This window comes from Mercenaria mercenaria, chromosome 13, assembly GCF_021730395.1.
Source record: "Mercenaria mercenaria strain notata chromosome 13, MADL_Memer_1, whole genome shotgun sequence".
In the NCBI taxonomy this organism is placed as follows: domain Eukaryota; kingdom Metazoa; phylum Mollusca; class Bivalvia; order Venerida; family Veneridae; genus Mercenaria; species Mercenaria mercenaria.
The window spans coordinates 79,719,115-79,737,924 of record NC_069373.1 but is presented as its reverse complement, the minus strand read 5'-3'; the positions used below and the strand labels follow the sequence as shown (position 1 = coordinate 79,737,924).

At 33.5% G+C, this 18,810-nt stretch overlaps 2 protein-coding genes across 4 annotated transcripts; both read right to left on the bottom strand.

The window, feature by feature from the left end:
• Positions 1–396: 396 nt before the first annotated feature.
• On the bottom strand, positions 397–8,535 carry LOC123529248 (sushi, von Willebrand factor type A, EGF and pentraxin domain-containing protein 1-like). Its single transcript, XM_045309487.2, has 6 exons — positions 8,221–8,535; positions 6,098–6,161; positions 5,613–5,786; positions 4,959–5,132; positions 4,155–4,328; positions 397–676 (listed from the first exon to the last, which is right to left on the bottom strand). Exons 1-6 carry the CDS (start codon positions 8,533–8,535, stop codon positions 627–629), a joined length of 951 nt encoding a protein of 316 aa, XP_045165422.2. The 3' UTR covers positions 397–626.
• Positions 8,512–17,034, bottom strand: LOC123529675 (uncharacterized). Of its 3 annotated transcripts, XM_053522440.1 has the most exons (5): positions 16,766–17,034; positions 16,148–16,512; positions 15,207–15,297; positions 14,829–14,928; positions 8,512–9,058 (listed from the first exon to the last, which is right to left on the bottom strand). In XM_053522440.1, exons 1-4 carry the CDS (start codon positions 16,833–16,835, stop codon positions 14,861–14,863), a joined length of 594 nt encoding a protein of 197 aa, XP_053378415.1. In that variant the 5' UTR covers positions 16,836–17,034; the 3' UTR covers positions 8,512–9,058; positions 14,829–14,860. The 3 variants fall into 3 exon arrangements, with proteins under 3 accessions (XP_053378415.1, XP_045166050.2, XP_045166051.2); XM_045310115.2 differs by lacking the exon at positions 8,512–9,058 and having other exon boundaries at positions 10,966–14,928; positions 16,766–17,033; XM_045310116.2 differs by lacking the exon at positions 8,512–9,058 and having other exon boundaries at positions 10,966–14,928; positions 15,216–15,297; positions 16,766–17,031.
• Positions 17,035–18,810: the final 1,776 nt, after the last annotated feature.

Sequence of the window (18,810 nt, the reverse complement as noted above, 5' to 3'; positions counted from 1 at the left end):
AAAAGAGAATCCATCCAGCTCTAATTTGCGAAAAAAGAAAAGGACACTTTTCTCACCACCATTATTTAAGTCTAGCCCTATGCTATAGAAATATACACAAGTTTTATACGGGACAGGTGTCATTATATGTGAAACCCATATTTTACTGATATATATGGTAAATGTACAATGTAATACACTAGCTTAACAAACCTACCACATTTCTAAAAATTGTAATTTTTTAATGCTTTTTCTTACGTTTGTAATAAAATCTACTGTCCCCATTTAGCGATAGGATTTGTTTATTTTGTCTTTGATGATGTCCGAATACAGTTGCAATGCCTCGGCTCGTTAGCATATTATATGCCGTGCAATATGATTTTTTACGGAGTCGGAAAATAGTAGAAAGAAACGTACTTGTATGTGAGATGTCTACATTATTCAGTACACTATTTACAAAATATTTTGATAAGTTTATATACTGAAAGATAAAATCGTAAATGCTCGTTTCAAAATCTACTAATGCAAGGAGAGTTTATCCCCAAAAAAGTCTTTGAATTTTGTCGTGTAGCAAATCCCGAAAATGCCATATTTTAATTCCACTTCCGGCAACCATTTTAAAATGATTGATTGGTCTGGTCATCCAATTAACTGCTGTCGCTGTCACTGCTGTCGTCACTGCTGTCGGCATCCTCCACTGTAATTGAAAACAAGGCGACACACTTAGTATGCTGTTGTTCATCACTACCGACACTGAAAGAACCTAATTTCGAACAGTATCAGAACTTAGATCAAAGACTTCAAAGACCATGAAAATGGCATACATTTCATGTAGTTAGCTAATCAGGCAAAACGTGAACGAACTCTTGGACCGAATTAAAACAAAACATAAACATATTCTTTGTAATAAGATTCTAGACTTTAGATTCAAGTACGTTTCTTCAACAAGCGTCTCTTTCAATGTTTTTCAAAAGCGGTTACATTACAGTACGTCCAAAAGAAAATAAAGCATGATATTTTAAGCTTGCACTTAAGAATGCTTTGCTCTAGACATTTAGTATTTGTGATTGGTTCTCAGCTTATCAAAAATCGACTCCAAGGTATTTAAAAGTTTTGGTATTTTTAATTGTTTAACAAAAAATCCGTGACGTAGTCAGGAACTTTAAAACTGTAAAATAACAGTTTTGAAAATGGATGTTTTGTAAAATAAGATCAATCGTATTATTTGTGTTTGTGTGTGTGCATATATCGTATATGCTCGTGTGTTCACACACACACACGGTCGTACGCACGCACGTACGCACGAACACACACGTAAGTAGAAAAGAAAAGTAAGCCAGTTGTTCCAAGTAAAATTGTAGGACAGTGCGGTCATGGCGAGGGTTAGTCAACTCGACCTACAGCCAGATTGAATTGTTCAAAAGTGGTGTTGATGGGATATCATAGGGAAGGCTGTTCCAGAGGATGGCGGGTTAAACCCAATAAAGAAACCCTAATATATCTGTATACGGACAGTCTCTACGACGAGGATCAGGTCGGTTTAAGTTCAGTAACTTTATCAATTGTGCGACTCTGGATGAATGCATGTACTAAGATTTCTTTTAACATATTTTCATTGCTTGTATGTGAAGAATCCAAACTTGGATACATATTCTATATGTGACCCATTTAAGACTATTAAGTCATTGACTGAAGTTCAGAGTCGACCTTTGTATTTGAACGGAGGATTAAAAATCTGTTGTGTTTTCTGCTCGTCCTATGAAGCACATACGATGTATCTATTCTGCCATTCTTCTATATAAATCAAATCTTGTTACAAGTACAGTTATTTGTAGCATGACTTTATCCAAGCTCCTCACAGCGGTTACCTTCCCTTGCGTTCATTATAACCGCTGCATTCACAAGATATCACTTGAAGATGAGAAAGTCACATGACAATGCAGAGTTCTCTTACCAGCAAATTATTTATTTTTCTAATCTTTTTAACAAAAATCACTTCAATTTGTTATTTGAACAATTATGTGCGCGAATATTACTATCTAGATAGAAATACTGCATTTTTTTTAAAAAGTTCTATTCTTTCTGTAAACCAAATCTGGTTAAACAACTCTTGATTGCAGTGACTTAATGCACCGTAAGCGGAAGTAATCGCTGTGGTGAGTTTGGACTTTATCCGGAGTCTTAGATAGGAGACAACATATTGGTTTGGCCAGCCATGCTACTATGATGGCATCAATGGTAGCACGCGATAACTTTCTTTTCTGCTTTGGATTTCAGCGAAACAGGTCACATTTTTATGGTTAAGGTTTCGATGGAGGCCTTGAGAAACAAAAATCAAACAACACCAAATCATAGAAAGAAAGAGTTGTTTGACATGAAAATTGAACAACATGTAAAACATGTATATTACTTTACGAAACAAGTGTCAGTATACTGATATAAACATTGAATTCCGGAAAAGGGCTGCCTAAAGGGGCTCCACTTCCGGACAGTTAAACGCCTTTAAAAACTCACCATTTTCAAAGAACTGTTACACATGTTTGTTTTGATGCATTTGCAATAGCGTGCGAGTGGTGAAATTTCACGTAACAAGGTGGAACATAGTTTTCAGCAATTGTTTATCTTTTTTTCTTTACAAATGGCATTCATTTTCAAAGGGAGACAATATTTTCTCAAAGATTACTTAAAATAATCGGAAAAAGTTGTTTCCCTTTGAAAATGAATGCCATTTGTACTTAAAATAATCGGGAACAGTTGTCTCCCTTTGAAAATGAATGCCATTTGTAAAGAAATAAAGATAAACAATTGCTGAAAACTGTGTTCCACCTTGTTATGCGAAATTTCACCACTCGCACGCTATTGCAAATGCATCAAAACGAACATGTGTAACTGTTCTTTGAAAATGGTGAGTTTTTAAAGGCGTTTAACTGTCCGGAAGTGGAGCCCCTTTAGGCAGCCCTTTTCCGGAATTCAATGTTTATATCAGTATACTGACACTTGTTTCGTAAAGTAATATACATGTTTTACATGTTGTTCAATTTTCATGTCAAACAACTCTTTCTTTCTATGATTTGGTGTTGTTTGATTTTTGTTTCTCAAGGCCTCCATCGAAACCTTAAAATTAAAGAAAAATATTTTTAGGGATTTATTTTTGCATTTTGTTGATTTATTAATAATTTAAATGAATTATGCTGTTTAGAATAGTTTTGACTGAGTGACATTGGGATATGAATATTAACGGTAGCTTTTTTTGTTTTTGGTAGCTATTTTAGAAGCTTCTATAGAATCATGGCTTTTGTTTAATTCTCAGCTTTTTACTTTAAACACGACAGAAACTCGAGCAAGAAATGCAAATGTTCATACTGGTGGGAGTGCTACGTCCGTCTGTTCGACGCAGGCGGGGTGAAAGGCGCCAACAAGTTGCCAACAATCTGGCTAGCTTATCACAAGACAGTAACACTAATGCTTCGACAAATTTCTCATTACATGTTAGTCAGGGTTTGAAAGAAAGACATCGGATAAATTAGCCTTATCAAATTGTTTCACATTATATTATCGAATACGCTATTGTATATAGATATTTGTCATAGTTATTGATATGTCAGTGTAAAGCATAACGTCGTATATCTCATACTCAGTTAACAGTCAGTCACGGCCAAACCAAATGCCATCCAAATATAATATAAAACAACATAAATCAGTAAAAATTTATATATTAGATTCTAGCTGTTTCCTTTTTAACGTGTTATTTTGTTATTAAGGTCTACGGATAAATTAAACATCATATGAGCCGCGCCATGAGAAAACCAACATAGTGGGTTTGCGACCAGCATGGATCCAGACCAGCCTGCGCATCCGCGCAGTCTGGTCAAGATCCATGCTGTTCGCTTTCAAAGCCTTTCATAATCAAGCAAACCGTTAGCGAACAGCATGGATCCTGACCAGACTGCGCGGATGCGCAGGCTGGTCTGGATCCATGCTGGTCGCAAACCCACTATGTTGGTTTTCTCATGGCGCGGCTCATTATTATAATGTACTGAAAAGTGTTCAAAGGTAGTATACTTGCAGAAAGAAATCTCAGTTGCCATGAAAAATAGTAATTCCAGTATTTCCGGAATGTGAGGCTGATCATTAAGACTGAAAAGTTAACATCAGAAAAACTTTCGATCTAATACCTATTATTTGAGAGCATGTTGGAATGTAACTCCAGTTTCCAGTATTGTCACATTGTATACTGGTCTCGCCTAACTGTTCTTCGTAACCTGTACCACAAACAATTATTCTAACTGCACCAACACCGTTCCCTGACCCGACTAAATCACCATTCGCAATTGTCATATCATCACATACTAAAATAAAACATGGAATGTCAATGAATAATATATAAACATCAAGATTCTTAATTGCATTAAAAAAAGAACATTAGATGCGATTGCTTAATCACTGAAATAGGAAATACTGCCAGTGCATAAGGGAATGTGTTGTTGATATTTTAGAAATGAATTGGTTTTTTCGGTCTTCATGCGAAATGAACGACTGAATAGGATCGGCAAATCCATGAATCGTGCCAGCCATTCATGTTTAATTTTGACGATACTGTTTTGCCGTTTATTTCGCTTGAACACCGAAAAAAAAAGTTTATTTTTTTTTATATATTTTTATTATACTTCCTTTCCATTTATAAACAAGATCATATGTTATAAATTGCACAAATTTTGTTGCATTTCACATTAAATCAGCTCCATGGCCATTCTGTTCACCAGATGGAACAACTGCGATGTCATCTAAGGAACGTTCTCCCTAAATATATACGCGGACATTGTCAAGACAGCGGCCCATTATCACTAAGCAGCGTTGACACAGACGTTGATTATAAAACATATTGGAATGTAGCACCAGTTATATTATCACATTTAGAATTGGTACAGGGAATATTTGTTTGAAATTAGAAAAAAAACCTTTTGATTCCATAGATCTACCTATTATTTGAGAGCATGTAGGAATGTAACTCCAGTTTCCAGTACTGTCACATTGTATACTGGTCTCGCCTAACTGTTCTTCGTATCCTGTACCACAAACAATTGTTCTAACTGCACCAACACCGTTCCCTGTTCCAGTTAAATCACCATTCTCAATTGTCATATCATCACATACTAAAATAAAACATGGAATGTCAATGAATAATATATAACCATCAAGATTCTTAACAGTAGTAAAAGTCATTAGATGGGATTTGGAAATACTGCCTGTACATAAGGGAAAGTGTTGTTGATCGTTTGAAATGGTGTTTGACATCAGAAAATTATTTGATCAAATATCGATTTTAATAGAACACATTGGAATGTAGCATCAGTGATATCATTACATTCAAAATTAATATATGGAATATTTGTTTTTAATGATAATGTTTTCCATATATTCTAAGTAAATGTAATAGAAATTGTATTGTCCCAGAACTTACACGATCAACTTGATTTATGTGCCAAGAATCTTTATTATTTTACTAGTAGTCCTCAAAACTTTGGAAATCGAATAACTACTTAAACACTTAGTTGAAAGAAACCATCGCTGATCAGAAAGTATGTTGAATTGACGTGTTTTATGATAAAATGAAAAACATATTTGATAGATACCAGTTGTTGAAATACAAGACGGATAATAACTCCAGTTTCCAGACATTCCACATGTGACTAACCCGTGTCCATTAACCTCTGTGTATCCTGACTCACAATATACCGTATGTCTGGAACTAATATCGTTTTTGTTGCCGACAACATAACCATTTGCGAATGAAAGTTGGGAGCATTCTAACAAAGAAAAAGCATTATGCACTTCATAATTCAGTTATTGTTTTTTGTTCTGAATCGTATTGCGAAAATAACAGACAGATATTCATCTTAAATTGAGCAGTCTTATCAATGTTAAATACCTACTAAACTTTTTTTCTTCTCTTTGATTTTCTCTAAATGACTATCAGCTTAATCTAACAAAACACGAGATCCGTAGAAATCATCAAAGTAGACGGTTTCAGTAATAAACATTTGAAAACTTCACCACGTTTTTGAAGTCTAGTTTCAATTGTAGCTTATTTTTTAACCTTGTTCTGTACGGTTCTTACCTTCGTACTTACACATTCCGTCGTTGCAAACTTGTCTTTCATCACATGTACAGTCTTCTGGAAACTGTAATAGAATATTCTTTGTATATCCAAAACTAGGTGAAGATAAAAAGTGACATAATTCAAAATGTGTTAGTCAAAAGGCCAAACAGCGGTTCGAATTATTTATACGTTTAGTAATTTAAAGCAACGGATTCTGGAACGCATTTATGCTCAATTTTTGTCTTGGCAACGCAATAACTTAGGCACGTGCCTTGTGAATCATTTTTGTCACCTGTCCTTACAACATCACATATTGTCAAAAATAGGTTGCTGCACCAGGACTTCGCTCAATAGTTTCCCAAGTAAATTGTAAAATGAACATCAAAGACCTATATGAAGAAACAATGCACGCTTTTTATTTTACCTAGAAGTTGTTTGGTTAAAGTACCTCAGAGGCTACATTTCCTTAAATAACTGTAATGTCTTTTCATTCATTATAATGTAAGATAGAAAGCACACTCATGTAGAAAACAATATGAGTCATTTTTATATGACAATGTACCTATATAAATAAAAATAGGCAAAAAAAACCCCAACAAATTCCATATTGTAATATGCTGAAATCCAGTCCGGTATCATGCGTATGTCCGGACTTCTTTCATTAATGTTCATGACCCGGTTCAACAAGTAATATTTACATTCGCCCTATTCTTTTCCATTGAAAATAATGACGTTCATTTCGTATAAAAAGCAAAAGGAAAGGCGCGAAATTTACGTCATCGCTGCTTAGTGATAACCGCCCGCAGTTTTAACGACGTCCGCGTATAGTCAGGGAGAACGTTCCTTAGATGACGTCGCAGTTATTCCGTGTGTTGAATAGAATGGCCGGGAAGCTGATTTTAATGTTAAATGCCAAAAAATATGTGCAATCTATTTTATGCTTTTCAGTGAAATACTGAATTTTATCAGTGAAATAAAGTTTATATTTTCACTGTTTCAAACAGTGAAAATATCATTTTTATTTTTCACTGGTACGGAACTACAATTGAATGCGAAAGAATATGAATTATAAATAAAAGAAAATTCCTTGCAAAATATACGTCAGTAAAGATATAAATGTATAAAGATAATAACAGGATCATAAATATTTAAATTCTATTATAAATAAATGTAAAAGAAATCAGGAAACATAATAGAACTATTTACATTTTTTCTACAAAGTATTCTGTCGTTCATTTCGCATGAACACCGAAAAAAATCATTTCATCTCTTAATTTCAAACAGTAGGCCTATAGTTTTTTTTTTTTTTTTTTTTTTTTATAAAAAGAAGAAAGAAATACCAGCGTTAGATTCTCCGTCAGGATCTTTCAAACATGTGTGAAAACCCCAAACAACTGAGAATGACATTAATTTCTTATTAATTTCAAATGTTTTATTATGCTTTTCTATTAATAGACCTACATAAACGCAGCGCGGGAATCTGTGTCTCAACAAAAATGACATCATGATGTTCCAAAGACGTTTTAAATGAAAGATTTTTAATCACAGATTTTGTCAGATTGGATCATACATGGCACTTAGGTGCCTCAATGTTCAGTGTCTGGCAATATCAACTCGAGCAGAATACAACATTAAGCTACTGTTATAACAACCCTATCATATCTACCAGCTATAGGTTTTTATCTATTCTAGCATAAAACTGCTGTTCTTGTCACTTTTCGGGGGTGTCTTAACAGGAGAGAAAACGTGTGTTAACAGAGAGATTTGTCGCGCTCACGTGCTGTTAAAACACTTTTCAAATATGCGCTTTCCGTGACAAAGCGTAAACGTATCACGGCCCCGAAACGGATAATAGAAGAGGAAATGACATCAACGTGAAAAATCAACTTGACATTCCTGTGCATTTCATGGAAACGTAATGACGTTGAGGGATAATTTATTCGTTTATCAGTTTTTTATGCGGTTTATGTTAGAATAGCGTTAGCGCATGTTCATTTCGTGCTATAACATCTTCAGAATCCCTTGGGAATCGTTGGTATCCTCGCCCCAAGAGGGCTCGGGCACCAGCCAATCCCTCGGGATTCTGCAGATGTTATAACATGAAAAAGCCTGCGTTATCCCTACAATGTACTTATGCTAACCACCGAGTTGTCAATATCTCCTCTTCTTATTACTAAGCATGGTCCTTCTTCTATTAGGGATGACATATCCACACCGTTGTACAGTTTACATAGATTTACATTTCTTAGATATCCAGTATAGACACAACTTTGCCTCTTGCCACATTCTTCGATACATTCCTGTAGCGCAATCCCCACAATCGTTTTCAGTCTGAATTCGTCTGGTAAGCACGTGTTCCAACGGAACACGTTGAATGATAATTTGCAAAAGACAACCGAAGGGGCAAAGCCGACACAAATAAAAAGACAAAGTAAAAGTCGGTATGGTTTATGCATAGTGTATCATTATTGTAACCAAATATTCAGAGAGACCATAGACAATAAAAACAGTAAATTCCAAAAAAGTAATCGCCAGTAAAAATGTTTAACTTGATCACAATCAGACTGTCGTCACTTCAAAACCTACACAAATGATTGTTATCTGACACAGTTCAGTAGCAAATAACAACGAAATTATTGCTTCGTCGTCTCAGAGCAATAGATTACAGCGTATTTATTAATGCACGCGCTCTTAGAAAAATACCATAATCCATTTGCTTTTGTTGCAGTTATAAATGCAACATGAACTTTTACAACAAAAATACATTGTTAATCATAATAATAACGTCTTTCCATGACGTCATCGGATTTAACAGTCGATCAGTTTCATCTATTATTTCTATGAGTCTCTGTGTGTGCTGTTTGCTATTTATCAGATCTTGTTCAAACAGCAATGGAGAAAACAAAGCTTGGCTGGCACCCGTCCACTTAGCTTGATGTTTGATCAATCTCACTGAATGTTAGTTTTGTCTAAGTGTACCTATAAAAGGCGAATAAATATACGTAATGGTATTCTTTGGAAACAACTCATCTGGCTTCCGGCGTTCTGACTGACGTATTTAAGCACAGAGTAATTTGTCATATTAATGAAGATCGGTTTATCCAGGAAATGTGCAACTAACTGTACAAATACGAACTTTAAATGTAAATTTCTAGCGGGAGAACAACGCTTGATGAGTCTCATTTGCTAACTGTTCAAAGGTTTGTAATTTTCTCTTTTTATTATACTTAGAAGCTATATAGACTTATACATTTTAGAAAGGTCTATTAACGATATGCAATGTCCATCTTCCTCTAAAATATCTTATCTTTAGATATTTACCTCAGTTATTGAAAATACTCATTAAATGTACCTGATTTTACTAAGTATATCAGTTAGTTGTTTATATAAAGGTACATTCATAACTAAATTCTGAAACTGAAACTGAATAACTTGATTAAACGCTTATTTCTATACAATGACATATTCAAATGGCGTTGTACATAATAATAATAATAACAGTAATAATAACGACAATAATAAGGTTTTGGACCAATAGTACAGAAACTTCTATTATTGAATGTTTTGCACTTGTTGTATGGAACAGAATAACGACATTCAGATTTTTTTTTCAACCATTAACAGTTGGTGATTGAAAAACAACAACAACAACAACAACAACAAATACTTAACTTCCAGATCTCAGCTGTTGTACACATTTATACTGTGTTTAGCCATAAATGTATTACATATGTACTATTACTCTAAACCTAATGCACAGTACTGTTACTACACACAAACCTGTTAATTTAATGTTTACTTAAAGTATATTTTGTAATTGTGCTATTACCTCTCACGAACAGACTCAAACAGAGTCTATTATATTTTGTAATTGTTCTATTACCTCTCACGAACAGACTCAAACAGAGTCTACTATATTTTGTAATTGTTCTATTACCTCTCACTAACAGACTCAAACAGAGTCTACTATATTTTGTAATTGTTCTATTACCTCTCATGAACAGACTCAAACAGAGTCTACTATATTTTGTAATTGTTCTTTTACCTCTCACGAACAGACTCAAACAGAGTCTACTATACTTTGCTTTGTTGCGTTCCATGCTTCCATAGACATTTTTCACAGATTTCAGTTTTATTTTCAAATATGAAAGGGTCTAGTATACACGTACCTTTAAATCATTAATTTTATGTCTACAAAATGATATAGGTAACCAATGTGAATAAAATGGCTATTCTTATGCTTTACAGCTTGAAGCTCTATCAATAGATATATGCATTATCATATCCCACCCACTTATTAAGATCTACGATCTATTGAAGAGATATAACCTGAATATATATTTTATTGATTAAGCTTCAAACACCTGTTAATCCCCTTTACCCAAACGTTTTACAGCTTTCATACCTTGCACTAGTCGCAAAGGCAGAATCATTCGCCGCCAGCAAGCTAAGGGTTAAAGAAAAGAACAAAAACAATATTCCGTTACCAGTAAAGGCTATACGTACAAATGCCAAGAAGTAAACTTTTCCCGCAAACAAAATTTCAGCTATGTGCTTGCAAGAAACGTCCTGAAACAGATGCATTTTACGTTCAAGCTACATGATCTGTTTCTACATATCCTTCTATAGTTTAGTCAAGGGATGATCATGTCAACTTGACTAAATGAGCGAATACAAACATGCTTTCTCAGTGCCAGTTCAAAGGTAAGTGGTTATTTCAATTTGGAAGTTCCGTGTACGTTAAATTCAAAGTAAAACAAAACATGATTTCTGATTTTAATAAAATCATTTTTATGCACAGCTTTCCTTTTTGTGCGAACGGTAAGACTAACTTTCTTGAAACTATAATCCCAGATTCATATTAGCTAGACTCCACATTGACCAAACACTATATAAAATGTCCCATACTGTCTTACTGTAAAGCTGTCAAGCTTCGAGCAAAAATATCAAAAACAATTGAGTAATTGTGTTAGGCCAGTATTAATAATATCTAAACGATCATGAATGTCTTAAGTGAATGAGCTTTTCCTTTCGGTTACATCTTTTGGGTGGTTAATTAATGTCGAGATTTTATTTTATTAAAAAAGAATCATAGTTTAAGTTTTTAATGAGTCATAGTTTCACGCTGATTACATTTGTAAGTTAAAGAACAGGATGGAAAGCATATGTTACATAAAAACAACATTATTTGAAAAGTTTCCTGGTTTTCTGTACACTAGAATATTGAAAATCTACACTCAATATAATTTTATTTAGAAATAGAAATTTTAAAAAACTATTTTGATAAATAAATGGTTAATATTCTTTTATTGATGTTGTTTAGCTTTCTTTTGTTATATAAATCTATTCTATAATATGTTTACTCATATATTTCTTTTTCTTTCTCGTATTTATCGCTCTTCTAAACCATTTACTTTCGTGTTGTGCGCTTACATTTTACTTTTCTGTGTAAATCTTCCCTTGCTAAATAAACAAGTTGTTGAATTCCCTAGTTATAATATAATTCATCTTCAGCGGTATAATCCTCGTCGCCGTTGTCGTCATCACTGATGTCATTCGTTAAATAATGTAGGGGTAACGGATTTTTTTTTCTTTTTTTTCTTTTTGTTTTAACATCTGCAGAATTCCAAGGGATTGGTTGGTGCACAAGTCCGGTAGGGCGAGGGTACCAATGTATCCTTAGGGATTCTGAAGATGTTATAACACGAAATGAACATGCGCTAATGCTATTATAGCATGGTACTTGTAAAACCTATTACATGAAAATATTGGCCCATAACGTCATTATTTTTCCATGAAATGCGCGGCAGTGTCTGGGTTGTTTTATCACGTTGACATTTTTTTCTTTTGAATTATCCATTTGTTTTAACAGCACGTGAGCTCGAGAATCTCTATGTTAACACACGTTTACTCTCGTGTGTTAAAACAGGCCCACAAAGTGACAAGAACAGCAGTTGTATTCTTGAATGTAGGAAATTTTTCAGAACTTAATTGTTTAACATTTATTATTTGAAAGGATTTATAATTCAATACTGTCTTTTTAAGAATAACAAAATTCAAAATTTAAAGGTATACTAGGCCCTAATTTAATATTTGAAGATATGAACAGTTTCTACATAAAGGTTTATGTAAACATAAAATTAATAGGTTTATGTGAAGTTTCAAGTTTATTGGCATAATCAGCAAACAATTTAAATTTTGGCCTTTTACAAACACAAAATACTATGGCAAAGACACATATACATACACAAATGATAATGGATACTTAATATTTATATACACATTATTACAATATACAGTTAAGAAACAGTTAAATTTTCCAGGGCATTTTTTTCTTATTAGCATGCATTCTTTAATATATCTAGATATTTTTATTTGCAAACTTTTAGTTTTTGTCGACATAAGCGAGTTAAATTTCTGTATAAAAGGCCAATATATGTTTCTGAAGTATTTTCTACGAACTTTTCTGAATTTGTCACAACATAACATAAAATGATATTCCGATTCAACTGCCTTTTGATTACACAATATACATAGTCTGTTTTCTCTTACTGTACCATTATATCTGCCACTTTCTATACAAAGGTTATGAGATGACAATCTTAATCTAGAGAAATGATTTCTCAAGTCATCATTTGTAATATTACAAAGATAATCTTCAAATACAAAATCTTTTTTATATTTACAATAATAGTCTAATTTTGACATGCTATGTATGGTTTCTCTCCATTCTTGAATATACTGGCCACGGATTCTGTGCTGTATAATTGGGAAATAATTTACAGTTCTTTCAAAATTAAGTCTTACGTTACTAAAACCTAAGTGATCACTCACAGAACTACTTCTAGTTGCCCAATAATTTGTTTGTACATGCTGGCATAAGTCATTATACATTTTAAAAGAAGGCGAGTCCTTATTTTTCATAATTTTTAGCCAGTATTTTATTGATCTTTCCCTGCTGCAGATTACTGATAAAGGGAATCTTCCCAATTCACAAAGAACAGCACTATTTGGAGTTTGCTGTTTCACATCAAGTATACATTAACAAAATCTGAAATGCACTTTATTCACATATTTATAACTGGTACTATTATAAATCCCCCATATTTCTGAACCGTACATCAATGTTGATACCACCATTTTGTCAAACAATAAGAGTTTAGTTTTTATATCAAAATTAACTTTATCAAACAATGACAAAAGGGTATGATAAGCTCTAAGGGCTTGATCATGTAGAGCTTTTACAGCGCCTGACATATTACCAGTGTATGTGAATTTTACACCCAAGTACATGAAATTACCTACGATTTCAATTTTTTGCTCCATTTATGACAAAATCTGGATAGACATTTTGTTTACGCTTTTCAAAAACACATACTTTCGTTTTACCAGCATTAATTTTCAAGCCCCACTTTTGTGAATACTGATAAACGCTATCAATTTGTGCCTGCAGGCTTTTTGGATCGGTGGTAAACAGTACAAAATCATCAGCAAATAATATCATAAGCATTGTTAACATATCAATATCCCCGTCTGTTAACAAATTAATATCTAAGTTATCAGTAGTATCATTTATAAATAGTATGAATAAAACGGGAGATAATGGTTCCCCCTGTTTCAGACCGATAGTAACATCGAAAAATTTGGACAACTCTACAGTATTTGTCAATTTTACACAAGACTGAAAACATTATAAATACATTTAATCATACTGACCATTTTACAGCTGATTCAAGTTTGGAGTAATTTTACTCATAATGCATTGATCACGACTAACGGTATCAAACGATGAAAACACACCAAAGCTTTGAACGTTTAGACAAAACTTTTTGAATAATAGTATGCAACAAAAAATAGCATCAGCAGTAGAGTGTCCATCACGAAATCCAAACTGCGACTCATTAAAGACATTTTCTGATTCGCACCATTCTCAATAACAGTGAGAAAATTTTACCTATAACGTTTACCAGTGTGATTCCTCTATAATTAGTCGGCGATATATGACCATTTTGTGTCGATTCGCAGTAAAACCCAACTCACTCACTCACTCCTCTATAATTACAGGGATTATTTGCATCACCTTTTTTATAAATAGGTACAATCACACCCTTTACCCATGAATTTGGGTAAATACAGTTTTCAAATATGTAATTAAACATGGTACATAAATAAGATGCTATATAACTTTTTGTATCAATGAAGAAATCAGACACATTATTTTCATAATCACAGCTCTTATAACGATTTAACATAGATATTGTTTTTTTTCTATTTCTTCTACAGTTATTAATCTATCTAACTGATCAATATTTACAGTTAAATCAAACTAAGCTTGAGATTCATTAACAGTATCATGCATTAGGCACCTGATACATGAACAGCTAGCCGGAGAATAAATGTGTACGTGTACAGCCACGTAAACTGGGAGTTATTTTAACCAAGAACTGTTACTGTATGACATTTAAATATAAATGTAGCTCTACAACACATTGAACTTATATATTTGGTAAAGTTAAATACACCTGATGAAGATCTTTTACATCCAAGACGAAACATTTTGGTGAAATATGAGCTTTGGATAACTTTAATATAACACAACCACTGATTTCACATGACATTGTTTATCCTGGTTACAGACAAACTGAATCCATTGTTACATCCAATTCATGTGTTTATATGCAATCCATGTGTGTTTATATGCAATCCATGTGTTTAGCAATAGCAGAAGTCTGAAACATTCGTTCTGTACTTCTATCAATCATTTGATGATCATTCAGTAGTCTAATCATCCCATTCATCATCATCATCATCATCGTCATCATCATCGCCGTCATCGCTACTGTCATCCCCTGTAATTGGAAATACGGATTCTTAAAAGTCATTTGCTTATAAAATCGCTAATTTTCAATTTTATCATCATTGCCTAGCTAGTCTAATTTTTATAAAACTTCGGTATCTTTATATGCCTGCATAACACACATTTTTATTAATAATTGCAGATAATATGTAAAGAAATCACTAAATTTGATGTAAGATATTTTTATGCTATGATGTAATGATGTTCAACCACCAATTGTGCAAAAGTAAATTTGTTTAATAATCCTAGTCATATATGAACTTCACAAACCATCCCTACATGAATATCTGGTCGGTCTTGGACAACGTATCCAGTCTATGATAATGGAAGATGGTGATTCTTCTACCTGTGGACACTTTGGCTGAAAATAAAAAAGGTTGCATCCAGGATGGTTAGCATACATATTGTTGATATTTTGGTAGCAACTTGTATATGAAAATAATATTCAAAACTTTTCATTTTAAAAGTTCCCTGTATTTTCCTCAAAATGTACTTTAAAAACATTAGCATCAAAACCGAGAGGGCCCTGATTGTGTTACTAGTATATCGTTCAACAGAGTTTCAGACCACAAACAGGTGTAACAAGAAATTTTTCTGGCACAGCTGCTTTAAAAACTAATCCGTCGATAGGGAAAGCTTCCAGATAGCCATACAGGGAGACCCTTCACATAGCCTAGAAAGCCGTTGATAATATTCCCGCTCATACCTAATATCTATACAATAAAGATGCGCTAAGAAGTATTAATTGGCATTCATCGAGTTTCTGATATAATATATAGTCAATTAGCAGGTAGAAAAAAGTTAGAAATTGTCAGACTGGATTCCGGTTACCCTTCACCGACTCCTAAGTACTTTTTACATTCTTTTAACTATATGCCTTTATTAATTTTAGGAGTTATCAGTCACCAAATCAAGTATGCAACTATTAATAAAATGACTGTTCTTTAAAAAATTACTTGTCACTTGGCAAACAAACACAAAGTGACCTATACGTTCGACACGTTTCTTTTGACATATTTGGTTATGCTAAATGTTTTTAAAGTGCTTATATTCAGTTTCTTGTATATGATGTTGCTTTTGTTATATGGCCCAGTGACTGGGAGTATCTACCGAGCTTTTATGGCCAATATTTGAGATTTGATAGGCAAATAAAACCAGTATTATGCAATGTGAAATTTAGCAGCAGGAGGTGAAAAATATACAATACTCACTTTGTCCACATGTTTCAGCCTTGTCAAATTAAACTTAGTGATGTCATGTAATAAGTTATCTCTATCCGAAGTAGTAAATGGTTGCACAGTAGTATGAGCATCAATCACATTACTTGATGTAACGCTAGAATCTTCAGTAGAAGGAGGTGTTGATTGGCAGTCACAAGACCTGTCACGTGATATATGGAATTGTGAATAATTTTGTGGTGTACCACCGATAGGTGTACCGAAAGTTGAACGTGACAGTTCAGTTGATGTTTCGGACGGTGGTGCAGCAAGCAGTATTTGTGGAGTTTGCGGTATAGATGTATTTACAGCAGAGGTAGATACCTGATGATTCTTTATTTGATGTATACAGGACGATCCTGAAATGTAATCAAACATTCAACTATCAATTGTGAGTTTAAATCCTTACCCGCAGCTCTCTGCTGTAGATCTACGATATTGTTTGTAACTTTAATGTCTATGTTTCAATGTGTGTTTGTTTTTTTTTTTTTGGTGTTATGAATATGCTTTAATTTATCAGAACAAACCGACTGAAGTTATTTGGGGAAAAAAAGACGCAATAGTAATATATTTTTGTTAACTGAATACGTAATTATTGAGAATACAACCTACCTGTTTTCGAACTGCATTCACCCGTAGATATACCCTCTCGTTCTATAAATCCGTCCTGTTCAGTAATCATTTTTTTTTTAATTAAAATATTTCACAAATAACGAAATCATGTTTCGGAGAATGAAAGCGCAAACGACTAGCATTTCTTTGTTGATAGCCTATGAAGATATTTAATAGTTAAATATAAATTATTTATAATAAAATCGATATATTAGCATTAAACGAGGATATATTTAGGTATGACATGTACCTAATATTTGTGTAATAAGTCGTTTATGGGTTGAATGTACTTCCGTTTACGTTAATATTTACATGTACTTATTGTCAATAAGTTTTCTAAACCCGCATGCTATATGCGTCTTTAATCGAGGCCATTTTACACTTGTAGTAGACGGACGAATAAATAATCTGCGTCCTTCTTCCGTTTTAATAATGTTCAAATTATTGTTTCAGAAAAAGAGAAGAATCTTCGTATATCTCTTTAAAAAAAAACCCGCATTCTCACGGGAATCATGTAATAATTAACAATTATCTAATAAATAAACAACCTAATAACATGTTTAGGTAAAATCTAGATCGTTAATGTTGCCATAATTACATTTTTTCTGGTAGAGGGGATTTATTTGTGTTGAACACCATTTTTGGTGTTATGTCTATGCTTTAATTTGTAAGAATATTGGTAGTGTAGATATGCAACGTGCATTATAAAGAGTGGTTAAACAATATCTTAATTTTATTATTCTTATTCCTGTTAATCTTAAAACTTCACTTGAAGTACAAGCATGAATATCAGCATCAGTAAACGCTTGATTCAATGTTTTGTTCACGTTTTGTGGATAGAATCGTTTCCGTCTGAATTTTTTTCTCTACTACCCCCTCCCCCCAAACACCCCCGCCCTCCGCCCTCCCCCCTCCCCGCCATTAGAACGAGAACCGTAATCTCATCTCTCATCCTCATACACGTCCAAGAAATATATTAGACTGACATGTCATACATTGTTAAATTATATCTGTATGTTACTATTATTGTATTACTAACATTTTGTTACTTTTATTGGAAATTTGTATTAGCTGTTATTATTTTTCAATGTTATCGTTAAACTTTTCATTCATATTGGATATCTTATCATTTTTATTGTATATCTAATTATTCTAATTGTATGTTTCGTTAGCCGTATTGTAAAGGTCGTTATTGTTAATGTATGATTCATTATTATATCATAGTCATTCAATGTTTCTTTATTATTATCGTAAGTGACCTGATTGTTATGTTATTGTGAAACTTATCATTCACATTCTATGTAGGATACCTAGCTATTCTTATTGAATTTCGTGCTTTTTTATCCATCGAAATCTTCCTTTCGTAACAAGGCTATATTCACAGGCCCAGTAAACCGCTTTTATTCCATATGCTGAGGCCGCAGGATACGTATGGTTCCCGATTTCTGCCAGTTTCGTTCTGCCGTTTTGCCCCCACCAACTGGAAAAGAATGATTTTTTTCTGTTATTTTTTTCTTTTCCGTTATGTCGTTGTGTCGCCCCACCTAAATACAGAACGACATTTTTAGTCTATGTTTCGATGTGTACTCTGTCGCCCTCTCCAAAGAGAACGAACAAGAAAGGGCGATAGAACGAAAGAACGGCCCTTATGCATACACATCCTAAAACGTTCATCTTGTCATTCTGTCGCTGATGGGGTGGCAGCAGAATTATACAACGACATTCCAAGAATTCAGAAAATGTCGTTCAGCCGCCCCGCCAAAATGACAGATTTCCTATTTGTCATTATGTCGTTCAGCCGTCCCTACCATAATGACAAAACGACAAGACGATATATTTTATTCTAGCATTCTGCCGTTGTTGTAGGGTGCAAGAAAGAGGACAAATGTAAGCTTTATGTCCTATTTCTAAACTGTCATATTGTAAATGTTTTGGGAATTGCTGAAATAAAATTTGTTTAAATAAAGAACGACAAAATAACAAATTAGTAAATGTCGTTTTGAACGACATTTTCTGATTTGTCGTGGTGTCAGCTTCACAACAAT